At 31.7% G+C, this 15,596-nt stretch overlaps 1 protein-coding gene across 3 annotated transcripts in view; it reads left to right on the top strand.

Annotated features, from left to right (window-relative positions):
• The window catches only part of LRP1 (LDL receptor protein 1), a 273,932-nt gene that overhangs the window by 201,225 nt on the left and 57,111 nt on the right, over positions 1–15,596 (top strand). For all 3 annotated transcript variants that reach the window (XM_067046122.1, XM_067046121.1, XM_067046123.1), the window contains exons 46-49: positions 4,447–4,780; positions 6,915–7,304; positions 12,778–13,006; positions 13,215–13,991. In XM_067046122.1, coding sequence (XP_066902223.1) covers positions 4,447–4,780; positions 6,915–7,304; positions 12,778–13,006; positions 13,215–13,991 — 1,730 coding nt within the window. The remainder of the gene's footprint in view (positions 1–4,446; positions 4,781–6,914; positions 7,305–12,777; positions 13,007–13,214; positions 13,992–15,596) is intronic.

Genomic DNA, 15,596 nt, shown 5'->3' with positions numbered 1-15,596 from the left:
ATCAAGTTTATATATATATATATATATATATATTACAGAAAGTCATGTATTTATTCCACTGACAGAGAATCATGCTTAAAAGTATAAGTTACCCTGAGTTAGACTAAAATTAATATTTTTGCTTTATTCGAATGACCATTAAAGAGAGAACATTCAGTTATATGCAGGATTTCCAAATCAATTTTATACTTCTTTATTTCAAATGTTACTTTTTCTATTTCAGTGAAACTCGTCCATTTCAAATTTACCTTGTTCCAATTTAGCAGAGACTTTTTCATTTCAATTGTAACCAAAACATACTTGGATTAATCCATAATAATCATATTTTATTCCTTCTAAAGAAGGAATAAAATATGATTAATCCATAATAATCATATTTTATTCCTTCTTTTGCAAAGAATATGTAATTTTAATTTCTAGACTTTTGAAATAATTTCGGCTTATTCTATTGAATTTTTTTTTTGTTGGTCATTCAATCATAAATAAAAAACATAAAACCAATAAAATATTGTTTCTTGATTTTTTAATAATTAGTATTTTTTTTTAGAGAGAGGAAGGGTTGTGGATTTCATCAATTTAATTATTAATCATCCCTGGGGCTTTTCGAAATTTCAAATTTCAGATTTATGGTCAAAATTTTGTCGTCCAATCAACAAAGCCTATTGAATTAATCATTAATTAATCAGAATTCTTCAGTATAGGCATCGTTTATTTGGTTTTCCAGGGTTCTGATTTTGAATTTACTGCTGAATTTTCCATCTGATTCTTGCATTGTCATCTTGTCAAGTCCAACGAGGATACATAGAATGTTCTTCCCCTCTAAACTATGATATAATGTATCCTGATTTACATTGTTGTATGCGGCCTTGAAAGTTTATGAAGAGGTGATGTTAAAGGTGTAACTATCCTTGAACTCTTTGCTTTTTTTAAGGATCTCTCTTGTACAGAATCTAGCTTGATATTTGTCTATCACCCTCTTCGTACAATGTGTAGCCTCTTGAACTATTTACCTGAGAGAAAAATGATAAGCATTTCCTGCCTTAATTTTCTCATCAATTTTGTTTTTTATAGTTATCTTAAACCCTAAATACTTAAACCTCTCTACCTGTTCAAATGTATTTCCTCTTACATCCATTTCTTCTGCTAACGATACATTTTATTGTATCCATTTATACTTTGAGTCTGCATGTAGGGACTACTTCAGGGACTTCATTGTACAAGTTGAAAATTAGTGATATAACTATATATATATTTTTACTTTTTTAAATTTGAACCTTTTTTTTAATTTTGTATAATTTTTTTAAGAAATCCATTTAAATTTTTATTTATCCTGTTACTTACTGATATATTATATACTAAATTTCACCCTGAACTTCAAGCAGTTATTAACTGAAGTTTTTACTACTATTAAATAATAAGTCAATTTATCTCCAAGTACTAGTTTTTTGAATTGAGTATTGGCACATTTTTTTATAGTAAGAAAATACTCCTTGGGGTCAGTTTTTTTTTTTTTTTTTTTATTCTTGCATTCCTTTTCTTACCAATTTATCATGCATTTCCTGTATGGTATTTCAAAATTCCTGCAGCTTGATCTTGGAAATATAACATAGTGTTAGGGGTACAGGTGGTATCTAATTTGGTCAAAAACTGCCTTTGGTGCGTTTTTGTGGTAACTGAACCAGTCATGGTTTCTTCATACCTTTAGCGTCTGTCCTTATAGATTCATTCATTATTGGTGCAACAGCTGCATGAAGCAGTCCTTGACCAGCTCAACTGCTCTTCCCCAGTCCTCTCTGCCAGTAGATCACCTGATGGAGAGCCAGATTCTCAGAGATGCTGTCTTTCCTTCTTTCCTTCAGTCTTCCTATTGGACTTGCTCCATCAGGGTTTCATAATACAATCATCTGACCATCCATGGACCTTCTCATCCATTCTGATTACATGGCCCAGCACTCTCATGAATTGGGAGACGCACAGATCGTTATACAGCTATAGAGCTTGTTTTTTCTGAGTCTAAACAAACGATTTTCTTATAACATTCTATAAATACGTCTTGAACTTTTTCTTTCAAGCCTGTCCATCCATTTGGCTGATGCATTATGCAACATCTAGCTTTTTGAGAAGCAGGAGGATATGAGAGTTTCATAGAGTCTGAGTAGCCCTCTTCATTTTTCTGTCTGTGTAAACTTTTAGGCTAAAAGTTTACACAGACAGAAATAAGATTGATTGAAACCATTATCCTGCATTTTATATTTTCTTCCTCATTCAAGAAATTATTAATCATCAATCCTAAATATTTAAACCTTTTGACACACCCAAATCGTACGGATGGACTGGCTTCTTCCTCAAGATGAGGATCTTTATCTTTTCCTCTTTAATCTGGAGACCCATTCTTCTTCCTTCTATCTCAAGTCTCATAAATACTTCTCTTTAGACTTCTAGATGCTCTGTAGACTTCTACCTGCAGTGACCGCTTACACCATCACCTTCAATATCATCATAACATTAGTCCTATACTTTTTATGATGCCATTTAGAGCTATATTGAACAGTAGTGAAGCAAGAGAGTCACCTTGTCTAAACCCTGAGCACACTGAGACTGAGTCTCCGATTTTTCCACCAACCTTGACCCTGCCAAGCATGTCTTTCATTGTACACCTTGTGAGTTAAATTAGCTTAGCTGGGATGTCCATTTCTCTCATTGCGTGGTATAATCCCTTTATAATAAAGAATTGCCACATGTGGTTGCCAAACTCATTTATTTTTTCCATTATCTCCCTATGAAAGACTACCTGGTCAATTGTTGACCAATTGACCCTAAATCCACCCTGATACTCTCTGAGTTGTGATTCCATGTATGGTATCAGGGTGTTGTATTGTACAATTGAGAACATCTTATATCCCATACTTCGTTGACTGATTTCCCTATAGTTCTTGTGTTGAGTTGGATCGCTTTTCATTAGTACAATGATAGACTCACTCCATTCTTGTGGTATTGTTTCTGAGGTCCATAGTCATTCTATGAGCTTAGTAATTTCTTCTATTATTTGCAAGCCTCCTGCCTTTAGAGCCTTTAGAAATTCTGTGGGGATGTTATTTGATCCTGGTGTATGCTTTATTGTTTTTTAGTTTATCCAAAATTAATTTAATATCAATACTGTCAGGTCCAACCAGCTCAATCTCATTTTCCTCTTCTGGTAGGCTGTCAATCATCTGATCCTTCATTATGGAATTATGGAGTTCCTTGAAGTGATCTCTCCATCTTTCTTGTATATCCTGATTCGGAACCAAAAGCTTACCCTGAGCATTCCTTACTATAGAATTATTGCTGAAACCTGCAGTTGTGGTCTTAACTTCTTCAAAAATTACATAACCTATAATATGGAGAAAATTGTCAGGGTTACAGTCAAAAAAGAAACAAAAATAGTTAACAAATATTTATTTTCTGAGGTTTCCCACTTTGTAGAGATTCATCAAGTTTATTGCTTTAGAAACTTATCTGATACATTGGAGACATAATATATATATATATATATATATAACTTACGATTAAACTGGCAGGATTAATCAAAATAAAAAGGGGTTCGTAACACACAGAGTAACAACACAGGAGTATCTCAATAACTAACTTTTATTAATACAATCATATGGTATTTAAAACATATGGTTTATTAAACTTAAAAATAGCTAATCCTATTAGTAGTGGTTCTTATTGTTAGACAGCTAACTCCCTCCCTCCAGTTCCTTGCTATGGAGGAACTCTAAAGAAAAATAAATAAATGTGAAATGAACCTGGCACTCTGTCCTACATAAGAAATAAAAATTCACTGGATGTACAGGAAAAGAGAAAAGATAAGAACAAAATAAGATTAGCCACACTGAACTTAGCCTATAACTTAACCTAACAATTGAACTTAACCTATGACTTAACCTAACAATTAAATTTAGAGGAAACAGAAGAAAAAAAAAAACTTCCTAGCTGTGAGATGGTCCAGGCTGGGCGCTGCCATCCGGGGCTCGGTTTGAGGCATTATGTGAGGTACTCGAAGCTCCTCAAGGTGTACCGTACGTGACTGAAATGGGTTTCCCACTTTGTAGAGATTCATCAAGTTTATTGCTTTAGAAACTTATCTGATACATTGGAGACATAATATATATATATATATATATATATGTAAGTCTATAAAGCTATCAACTTGAAGAGCCCTGATGAAGCTCTATAAAGTAGGGTAAAACAAATAATTGTTGTTAACTATTTTTGTTTTTCTTTTGACCGCAACTCTGACAATCTTCTCCATAATTTGAAATTATATGGTCAATTATTTATGTATATAATTACATAATCTATAGTTTACATACCCAAATTTTATTATTGTTATTGGTTTGCCTGCATTCCTTAAATGTTTAATATGAATAATGAATAACGTTTTTATTTTTTACATTTCAGGAAGAAACCTGGTGGATGGCAAGCGCTGCATCAACAACACAATGAATTGTTCTGATAAAGAATTTACCTGTTCAGAAGGGTCTTGCATTCCTCATGCTCTCACTTGTGATGGCATCCGACATTGCCCTGATGGTTCAGACGAATATATTAGCTATTGTGTCACCCGCAACTGTTTAGAAAAAGAGATGCGCTGTTACAGTGGTCGTTGCATTGATAGATCAAAAATATGTGATGGAGTTGAAGATTGTTCCTCTGGAGAGGATGAAAAAGATTGTCCATGCCCTGATTCCAGATTCAAGTGCAAGTCAGGAGAATGCATCAGGATGATGTTTAGGTACTTGAAAAATTTTGTTTTATTGCTATATTTCAATAATAATTAGGATTATCTGTCTTGAAATGATATACTGTTTCATGTTGATTTGTCTCTTTTAACTGTTTATGCAAGATATGCTGACTGAATTTCACCAGTATATATTTTTAAATGAAGTTTTGAATTTTTTTTAATAAAGGACATTTCCTCATATCTATAAATGAAACTGATACTGCAAAGGTTAAATTAAATAAAAATACATTTAAAATAAAATACACAGATTTGAGGATTAAATTGATATGATTTAACTCATAATCTCAAAGCAGTGGGTTACTAGACATTCAAGACATACAGGTGTAAGGAAATATCCTTACAACTAGCCAAACCAGCCTACAGCCGATCCAAACAAAAAGTTATAAAACTTCCCAGAGATGTAGTCTTCATGGCATCAAAGAGTGAAATTAGCTCCTAGAGACACACAGTTATCATATGATCTAGACAAAGTGTAATAGCTTCCTGTCTGTTGCCGATCTGAAATCAGGGTGCTGGTTTTCGCCAGTTGTACGTTATAATCTCAAAATTTCTATAGTTGAGTCAAATATTGATTGTAGCTCAATCATTTCGAGTTTCATCCAGTGATGACTGATATAACTTATTTTTCTGAAGTTTATTTTGTCTTTTATTGTTTTTAAATTTATTAGTTTATCAATATTTCACTTTGGCTGCCACAGGAACAGCTCAGAATTTAACTGTCTTTTGTTTAGCCAATATAGTTAAACATTTAAGACATAAAAAATTTGTATTTTACTTTTCATAAAATTAAGACTTATATTATAACTAAAGCTTACCAATAATTCATGAACCAAATGTTTTATTATAATGTCGAAAAATCAAGATTTAGTGAATATATTTCGGCTAAGTTCTTAAAATCTATTACTCATACAGAAATAATAATTATAGACCACTTTATAGTACATTTAATTAGCTGTAATTAGTTAACCAACATCTGTACATCCAATGGTTGGAAATGTAATTTTTCATAAACCAAAAGTTTTGTCTGAACAGCTAGAAATTATTATCTTGTGAATTCATCTTGGCAAATATCATGGAAACTACAACTCCTAGAAAAGTAAACATTAAAAACTAATTTATAGTTCAATAAACTAGCTGTTAATCCATAAACTGCTAATTTTTCTTTATTTTGTTATGAAACGGTACTTTTAAAAAAAATTGTATCTTAGGAACTAACGAACGTAAAGAGCTCTATTAAGGTTCATATTTTAGAGAATTTACTCTACTCTAAATACTTTTCTATAAAGGGTTTTAGTGCTGTAGGTATTTTTAAGAGTATGGAACTCTGAGTGAAACTTTTAGGTTATTCTGGAATAAAATGAACTTCTGGAGGCATGCATCTTCAATATTAAGTTTTTAATGACAATTACTGTATCCCTTATATATTATAGGTAAAAATTAAGCTTTCTTCTGAAAGGAAATAATGCAATTTATTTTTACTCAACAGAATTCAAAAATGAAGTTTTAGCATCTTCAGAACAGCTGCTGTTTTTGAAGGTAGCATGATCTAACTGGCATATTCGCATTTCTTTATTGGGATTGCATTTCTTTATTGCATCAGCAATGAGGATCCAAAAAAGTGTTCTCAGACTCTTGCAAACCCCTAGATGTAATACACCAATCTTCCCCTCCCTCCCTCACCCTCTGGCCATATCTTTTTTTACTTATTCAATGAGCAAGTTACGAGATTGTTATTTCTATTGTAATGACATAAAAATAACTATAATATTATCACTTTTATAATGCTAATGAGTGATTTATTGTGTTATTAAAAGACTTCTTGCCATTGAAGATGAATAAAAACTATGTTAGTTGGTATAAAGCAAAAATTACATGTATCACTTCACATACTTACTAATCTGTTAATAAAAATGTTAAATAAGGGGAAATTTAGTTTTTGTCCACTTGGCAGTGGCTGCTTACAGTTTATGTAATAATTAAATAACTATAATTTGGTACTGCTTATAGATTTACTTCATTGATATTAATGTTATTACTTTCTACATTTTGGCTGTTATTTATTGAATTGAATTAATTTATTATTTTTTTGTAATATCCAATTTTTTTAACAAAATGCTTTTTACAGATGTGATCGGGATCAAGATTGCAAAGATGCTTCAGATGAAATGGAATGTCCTATAAAAGAATGCAGTCAATTCTATGGAGCTGGTGGCCCTTTTATCCCATGCAATACAACATCTGCTTGTATCTTGCCTAGTTGGTTCTGTGATGGCCAGAATGACTGTCTCGATAATTCTGATGAGCAGAACTGCACCCATCACCAAACTACAACAGGTCCTGTATGTTCTTCTGATAGATTTATGTGTGCTAGTGGCCAATGCATTAAACAGTCCTGGGTCTGTGATGGTGAGGATGACTGTCAAGATGGTACTGATGAGAAAAATTGTACTCTTGTATGTGGACCTGAGCAGTTTAAATGCAATTCATCTATAGAATGTATTCCTTTAACTAATAGGCAAGTTTAATCTGTTTATTTTTAATTTATAGTATATAATCATTTTAAGTTTATGATAGTAAATACTAGAAATAAGGACAAATGGCTAATGAGGACAAACACAAAAAGTAGATAGAAGAAAATATTATTAGGTTATTATTAGTATATTTTGAAACAGAGTTGGGCAAAAATTAGCTGTAGTTAAAACTAATAGCTAATTTTTGCTCAACTCTGCTTACACAGTGGTTTACTGGTTCTAGATAGTAATTTCCTGCTATTGAAAATACTCAAGACATTGTTCTAGAATCTTCCAATAATAACCAAACAAAAATTAATTATTTCTAGCTAGATTATTCTTCGAACTTACAATTAATTTTGTCTACTACATTAAAATTAGTGCATTTAGAATAGGTAAGTCTACAATTGACAGCCAAACAGTAAACTTTCATTGGTGCTGTCCTTTATTGCAATTAGCAGTTTCTGTTGGCAGATGACTAATGCTTTAATAGAAATGAACCTGATGAAACAAGCTTAATGTTTTTCTTTTAACTTCCTCATTCCTAACATTATTTTTTATCTCTGATACTTTTTACTTATGTGAGTGCTAGATCTGTGTTAAGGCCTTATTTTCAATAAAATGTTTCTGGTAAGTTAATAATAAAATTAGATTTTCCACATTCATATTTTTAATTTATCGACCAACATGACTTGGGTCAATTTCTAATTAACAAAAAAAAAAGAAAAAGAAAAGATTCCTAAATAAATCAATGGTTAACATTTTATATTGATGTTTTATTTCTAGCCTTGTGATATAAATAAAAAACATTAAATTGAAGCCTAAATTCTGATTTATAATACTTTGAATCTGAGTAAGGTAGGTGTGGAAGTAGAAGCCTTGATATCTTTGAAAGTCTACCTTCAGAAGTAGGTTATATTTTAGTTCATCTACGTGATTTACATTGTCATACAATGTTTATATAATAGTGTAAAGTGACTGTTAATATCTTGCTGTTAAATTGGACAAAAAAATAAACAATTTGTATTATGTCGTGTAACTGGTTTAGTTGTTAGACCAGCAGTCTGTGAAATTATTTAGATTCACAAGGACTGTATACGTTGAGTAAACATTTCCCAATTGTGCCTATATAATATGTGAATCATACTTACGCATATCAGGGACTAAATATAAATCCAAACAAAACTACTATAGCACTCTTTAATAGAAAGATAAATCTTAATTCAGAATTATATAGTATATGATTGGTTGACCATATGTAAATTGTGTCTGTTGGAATTTCTTCTTTTAAAATCTGTCAGCAGTCCAGGACCATTCATGTATGGAATAAATTTGCCAATTTCTTAAAGCAGATCTGTGGTCCCAGGACTTTCGTGCATGCTTAAAACCTTAGACAGATGGTGCACAGGTCTCAATATTGTATATAGAGATAACTGCATTGTTAAAATTAAGTTCACTCCTGACCCTTTCTCAAACTTGCTTGCCTCTAACATAAAGACATAATACACAGGATTCTACTAAACATTTATGGCCCACCTAAAGTATTATGAATGAGTGAATATTTTAGGTAGGCCATGGATGTTTAACGTCTGTCTAAGGTTTTAAGCATGTACGAAAGTTCTGGGACCACAGATCTGCTTTAAAAAATTGGCAAATTTATTCCATACATGAATGGTCCTGGACTGCTGACAGATTTTAAAAGAAGAAATTCCAACAGACACAATTTACATATGGTCAACCAATTATATACTATATAATTCTGAATTAAGATTTATTTTTCTATTAAAGAGTGCTATAATAGTTTTGTTTGGATTGATATTTAGTCCCTGGTATTTGCACCAAGTTTTTTCTAACCTGTTCTAATGATCACCCAAACATACATCCTATACTTCCCAGGTTTGGATTTCATATATCCAAGCCCTATGTAGGCATACATTTCAGTTTCGTCAACAGGAATCTATTCCAAATTTTTCCCCTGTCTCAAGTTTCTTTTCTCCATTTATACAAGTGTCCTCTGGTAAGTATGATTCATTTATTATGTAGGCACATTTAGGAGATGTTTACTCAACGTATACAGTCCTGGTGAATCTAAATAATTTCTAGTTATTAAAGTTAAAGAAAAAAGTTCATTAGAACAGATTAGGAAAATCCAGTCATCTCTCACTCCTGGCTGTGAACAAATTGTGAAATTGCTCCTCCCATGCTTGTTAAACTCAACTTTGACTAATCCAGCAGTTCTCATCTTGCATATAATCTGCTTTCTCTTGTCATTTATTATGTCCTCTAGTTCCTCCATATCTACTGGTCTTCCTTCCTCTGAGCTCTCGTTAGACCTCAATTCCACTCTATTGTCTTCCTCCGCTACATTTTGTTCTTCTTGCACTCCCACAGGAACTGCCAGGTCAGTTCCCCAGCGTCCTCTACTGCATTTACTGTTATTGCTCGAGATAACCTATCGGCTACCACATTTTCTTTTCTTGGTTTATATATGAGTTCCATATTACACTGTTTGAGGAGCACGTTCCAACACATAATTGTAGGGGCCTGTGGTCAGTGTGTACCCTAAACCTTCTGCCAAACACCTAGGATTTAAAGTAGTCAACAGCCCACACTAATAAAAGAGCTCTCGTTCCAGCACACCATATCTGGTCTCTGTCTCTGACAGGCGCCTACTGGCGTATGCCACTGGGAGATCTGCCCCTTCACCCTCCTGAGACAACACTGACAGAACTGCTGGCGGTGGGTTTGCCTGAGATAGATTCAAAATTGGATCCCATAATAAACCGTTGTTCACCATAACTGTCTTTAGAAATTGTCACTAATGCTTGTGAAATTGCAGGTAAAGAGAAAAAAAAATTGATTTTCAGAATTACCCATTACCTTTGTATCTAAAGGTCCCGGGTTTCAGCACCACTTAAGTATCAGCGAGAGCAAAACGTAAAATAAGAGAAAAAGGAATATATATACATACATTCGATCAGCTGAGATCGAAGTAACAGCTGACTCCATGTTTTATATATATTGTAATAATCAAAAATTATTTAAAATGAAATAAAAAGAATTTTAATAGTTTTAACTAATTTTATATATAAAAGATAGCTTGGGTTCAAATTAAAAACTTTAATATTAAAACGATAATAGAATTTTATTTAAATTTTATAACATAATAGAATCTTTTCTTAGGGCGGGTTTCCAGGCCATCAGAAACAGATGACACTTTACTAATAATAACACTTTAACTTAATTAATAGCTATTTTACAAATACAATAAATTCCAGTTAGAAACAAAACTAACCAATTACTCATCTTCCCCTGATAATTGTTGATCTCTTCTTGTCGATGATGCTATATCCAACTCCTAACCATGGCTTCCAGTCCTTCCCGCTTCTAGCCGAACTGACGTCTTCTCCCCAAGCCAGCAAAATCAAGAGTGCCCGTTTCCTCTCTTCTATCTTCAATGTTCACTGGTCGATCCAAAAATAATCTATTGTAGTACAATCGCTCTGCTTTATTTGCTATGATTTATGATGTAAATAGTTTATTGATAATTGTTATGTTCTTCTTTGATTATTCTTTTTCTATAATTATTGTATAGAAACAACAAAAGTTGAAAAATTTCAATCTATCTCAACACAAACAATTCAACGAACACTTCGGAAGGACGTGCACCGCCATCTTTCTTGTTTTGAACAGCGTATTTATTTTAGACAATGAAAACTGGTTAGCTTGCTTTTTGATTTAAAATAACAAATAAACAATACTGAAACAATATACATAAAATAAAAACATAACTAAAATCATTTATCTTTAAATATCAACTATTTATTTTAAAAAAGTATATTACAATATATTGTAGTATTCCAGATTTATTAAAATAAATAAAAGGAAATTTAATAGTTTTTATTATTCTCTGGTCTAAAATATAGCTTTGATGATTATGAGGTTCAAAGGAAAAGATTAAATATTAAATAGATGTGAACATTTTATTTTAAATTATATAAAATTATTGACTCTTATCTCAGGGTGGGTTTTCCAGTCAATCAGAACATAATAACACTTAACTAAATTAATTGCTACTTTTACAAATATAATTAAATCCTAGGTACAACAAACTAACCAATTATATAATCTTCTTTGATGACTGATGGTTCTTGATGCCTTCTTTCTCAAAGTGCTACCTCTGACAGTAAACAAAGGATTCCCGTACCCACTATTTCGAGGAGGCATCCTCTCTCCCAGCGATTTAAACAAAGATTATCTTTCTTCTTACAATGATATACTCTTCTTAGATGACTGCTGACTCTTGATGTCTTCTTTCTATTTATCTACCACCGACATTAGAGAAAGGATGGTCAGCACCCCCTACTTCCAGGAGATGTCATCTCTCCCGCCATCCCAACTAACAAGTGTTCATTTCCTTTGTTCATTCTCATACTTCGATGTTGGATGTAAAAATTGATTGTAGCACAATGATTTTGAGTTTTTGCTTATGATTTTCTTTATGTAGATTTTTCCTAAATACTTATTTTCATCTTCTATTTTTACTTAAATTTACTGTAAATTCAATTATGATGAAAAATAACAAAAGTTGATACATTTTTCATCTATCTTCTCAATATAACAGCAATTCACTAGACTTCAGAAGGATGCACAGCACCATTTTGAATATTTTGAACCATGTATTTTTACTCCATATTTGAATGATCAAAATTGGTTAGCTTGCATTTTGGTATAATGAAACAAATAAATAAGATTGAAACGTTGATACATAAAATAAAACATACTAAAACTATCAATTTATATAAAAAATAATTATTCATAAAAAAAAGAGGATATTACAATGTATATATATATTGACAAAAACTCAAAACTGTTGTGCTACAATTGATGTTTACATTCATTATCAAAGGTTGTGAACAAGACAAATGAAGAGGGACACTCATTTGTTTCGATGGCGAGAGAGGACGTCTCCTGGAAGCATGTGGTGCTGAACACCCTTTGTCAACTGTCAGTGGTAGCATCTTTAAAAAGAAGACATTAAGAATCATCAGTCATCAAAGAAGATTATATAATTGGTCAGTTATACTCAGCACAGAATTTAAGTATGTTTGTAAAAGTAGCTAATTAATTCATTTAAGTGTCATTGTGTTCTGATTGTCTGGAAAACCCGCCCTGAAATAATGTCAATAATGTTTAATAATTTAAAGTACAATTCTCATATCTAGTTAATGTTTAATCTATTCATTTAAACCTTATCATCTTCAAAGCTTTATTTTAGATCTGAGAAAAATAAAAACAATTAAAATTCCTAATAATTATTTATATAAATTTTAAATATTACAATACACACACACACACACACACACAAACAAACAAATATACATGTACTAAAAAGTTTAAAATATATTCTTTTCATTTTTTTTGAGCAATTTAAACTCCTCTGAATTGTTATAAAATAATAAAAAAGAATGTTTACAGATGCAATGGTGTACTGGATTGCACTGACAGATCTGATGAACAGGATTGTGGGTCAATATGTACTGGTTTTCCATGTGGCTCTTTATGTATATCTAAAAGACTACTATGTGATGGGGAAAATGATTGCCCAGATGGTGCTGATGAATCTCTTGCAACTTGCCTTGATAAAACTGGATTTTCATGTTCTAATACTCAGATCAAATGTGCTAATCACAAATGTATTGAGAAGGTATTTTAAATCCTATCATGTAAGATTGTTTTAATATTTCATTTATGATGATGCCAGGTTTTATTCTTGTACTCATAAATTAGTGTTGTTTTGTTTAGAAATTTATATCAATGATTAATTTAACCAATAATTTTGACATATTTTCTTTTATAAGATCCTTAATACTCTCATTAGATCTTTAATAAATAATTTTTGTTTGATTTTGTAGGAATATTATTGTGATGGAGATGATGATTGTGGTGACAACTCAGATGAACCTAAAACATGTACTTCAAATGCTGAACCTTGTTCAGAGAATGAAGTTCATTGTGCTGATGGTCAGTGTATACCAAAAGCTGATTTGTGCAGTGGGGAAAAGAAATGTATTGGTGAATCCCATAAAGATATCTTTGATAAAGAGTGCAAGGACTATTCTTGTGAAGAAAATGGATTATTTAAATGCCAAAACAACATTTGTATTAGCATGAATCTCACTTGTAATGGAATTGATAATTGTTCTGATTTTTCTGATGAAGAACTGTGTAATATAAATGAATGTGACAGTGATACTAACCCATGCCAGCATATTTGCACTGATCTCCCTGTTGGTTTTAAATGCTCTTGTTTACCAGGATTTTATCTCCACGATGGAACACGATGCGGAGACATTGATGAATGTAATGATGTCAATGTTTCACGTCCTTGTTCCCAGAAATGCATCAATAGAATTGGATCCTATGAATGTAGCTGTTACAATGGGTATGAATTAAAACCTGATAAGCGAACATGCAAGTTGAATTCAACTGATAAAGTCCATCTAATATTTGCCAATAAGTACTACATTCGAAGAGTTGACTCAACTGGCCATTCAACAACACCTATTCTTGTTAGCAATCTTACTAATGCAGTTGCTCTTGACTATGATTGGGAAGAGGGTTGCTTCTATTGGTCAGATGTGACTGCTCTAAGAGCTTCCATTAACAGACTTTGCCCTAGTGATATACAGGTATTATTTATAATTTTAAGTGATATTTTATCTAGATTATTAAACTTTAAAAAATTAATTGAAATGATTCAATACAGTCCAGCCTCTTTAGTTCACCAATTCTCTACAATGCAAAGATTTATTATTTATTATCAATTATTTATTGTTCATCGGGTTTCTTTAAAATTTAAGTACTGTATACTTGGTATAGTATTATGCTTAGTAGTAGTCTTCATGATAATTGCTAAAATAAATTGATTTCTAGTTCGGACAAAATTTCATAGGCAAAATTGTTATTCCTTTGCTAATATCACAAGAACTACTAACCCGACAAAGATAAATGTTATAAACTACTTCAAAGTACATTAAATTATCTTTAATTTGATTGCTGGCGGACATCTGTCCGTCTAATGGCTCCTGAGATACAATTTTTCATAAATCAAAAATTTTATCTGAAGAAATAGAAAGTAATATTTTGTGAATTTATTTTGGCAAACTTCATGAAAACTGCTACTCCTAGGAAGATAAGTGTCATAAACTACTTTATAGTACAGTAAAATAGCTTTCATTTGAGTGCTATTAGATATCTGTTGGTCTCATGTTTCCTGAGATAAAGATCTCCCCCAATAAATTCACTATTAAGTGATTTTTCAGTATATATTTGATGAAATGTTGCCTTTTAAAAACTGTACCTCGGGAACTAGGGATGCGACATCGATAAAAAAACATCGATGTTTTTCAACATCAGTGTTTTTTTTTTTTAACCATTTCTGTAACATAAAGACTGTTCTAAAGACTACACATGCTCCGGCCAGTCAGAAGTTCTTTTTCAATCAACCAATAGGACATGAAATCCAAAAAACCTCAATGTTTTAAAATATAGTAGCTTACAATACATTACCCAAAAAACATCGATGTTTTTGAACAACTATTTCAGAAACATAAGGTCTGTTCTTTTCGGCTTAAAAACATCGATGTTAAGAACATCGATGTTTTCAAAACATCGACATCGATGTTGCATCCCTATCGGGAACTGTTGAACGTAAACAGTTCTATTAGGGCTCATATTTGAGAAAATTTCCTCTACTTTAAATAATATTCTATTAGATATGAGGAGATGGTTGGGGGTTTGGTCAGAATATAACACAAATCATTTGAAAGAACTTACTTAATAGTGCCAACGTTTCAGCCAGAATTGCTAGGCTTCATCCCTAATGGTAATTCTGCTTACATCAGTGAAACCAAAAGCCTCTTATAAGACCATATCAAACAACACAAATATTCTGTTTTCTCATATAATCATTCTGCCTCTAAACTTTCAGAACATTCTCCATCTTTAAATCATTCCTTCGATTTTGATAAAACATCTATACTAGCCACAGTTTGTAACCATGATAAAAGACTCATCTCTGAAAGCTTCTCTATCCAATTAGAACCTTCTTCCGTCAATTTAAAAACCGGCAAGCTCAACTTATCGTTAACATATTCCCAAATAGTTAATTTATTGAAAAAGTAACTAAGTTAACATTATATATATTTTTATTCTCCCTCCCATCCTTTATGTTCTTTTCCTCTTTTGAATAAGTTTTAAATATTTTTGATTTTTTTTTTTTTATATATTTATTT

Source organism: Halyomorpha halys, unplaced genomic scaffold (genome assembly GCF_000696795.3).
Source record: "Halyomorpha halys isolate HHAL.00 unplaced genomic scaffold, Hhal_1.1 Scaffold384.1, whole genome shotgun sequence".
Lineage (NCBI taxonomy): Eukaryota > Metazoa > Arthropoda > Insecta > Hemiptera > Pentatomidae > Halyomorpha > Halyomorpha halys.
Note: the sequence above shows the minus strand (reverse complement) of the source record. Positions and strands in the feature narration are given on the sequence as shown.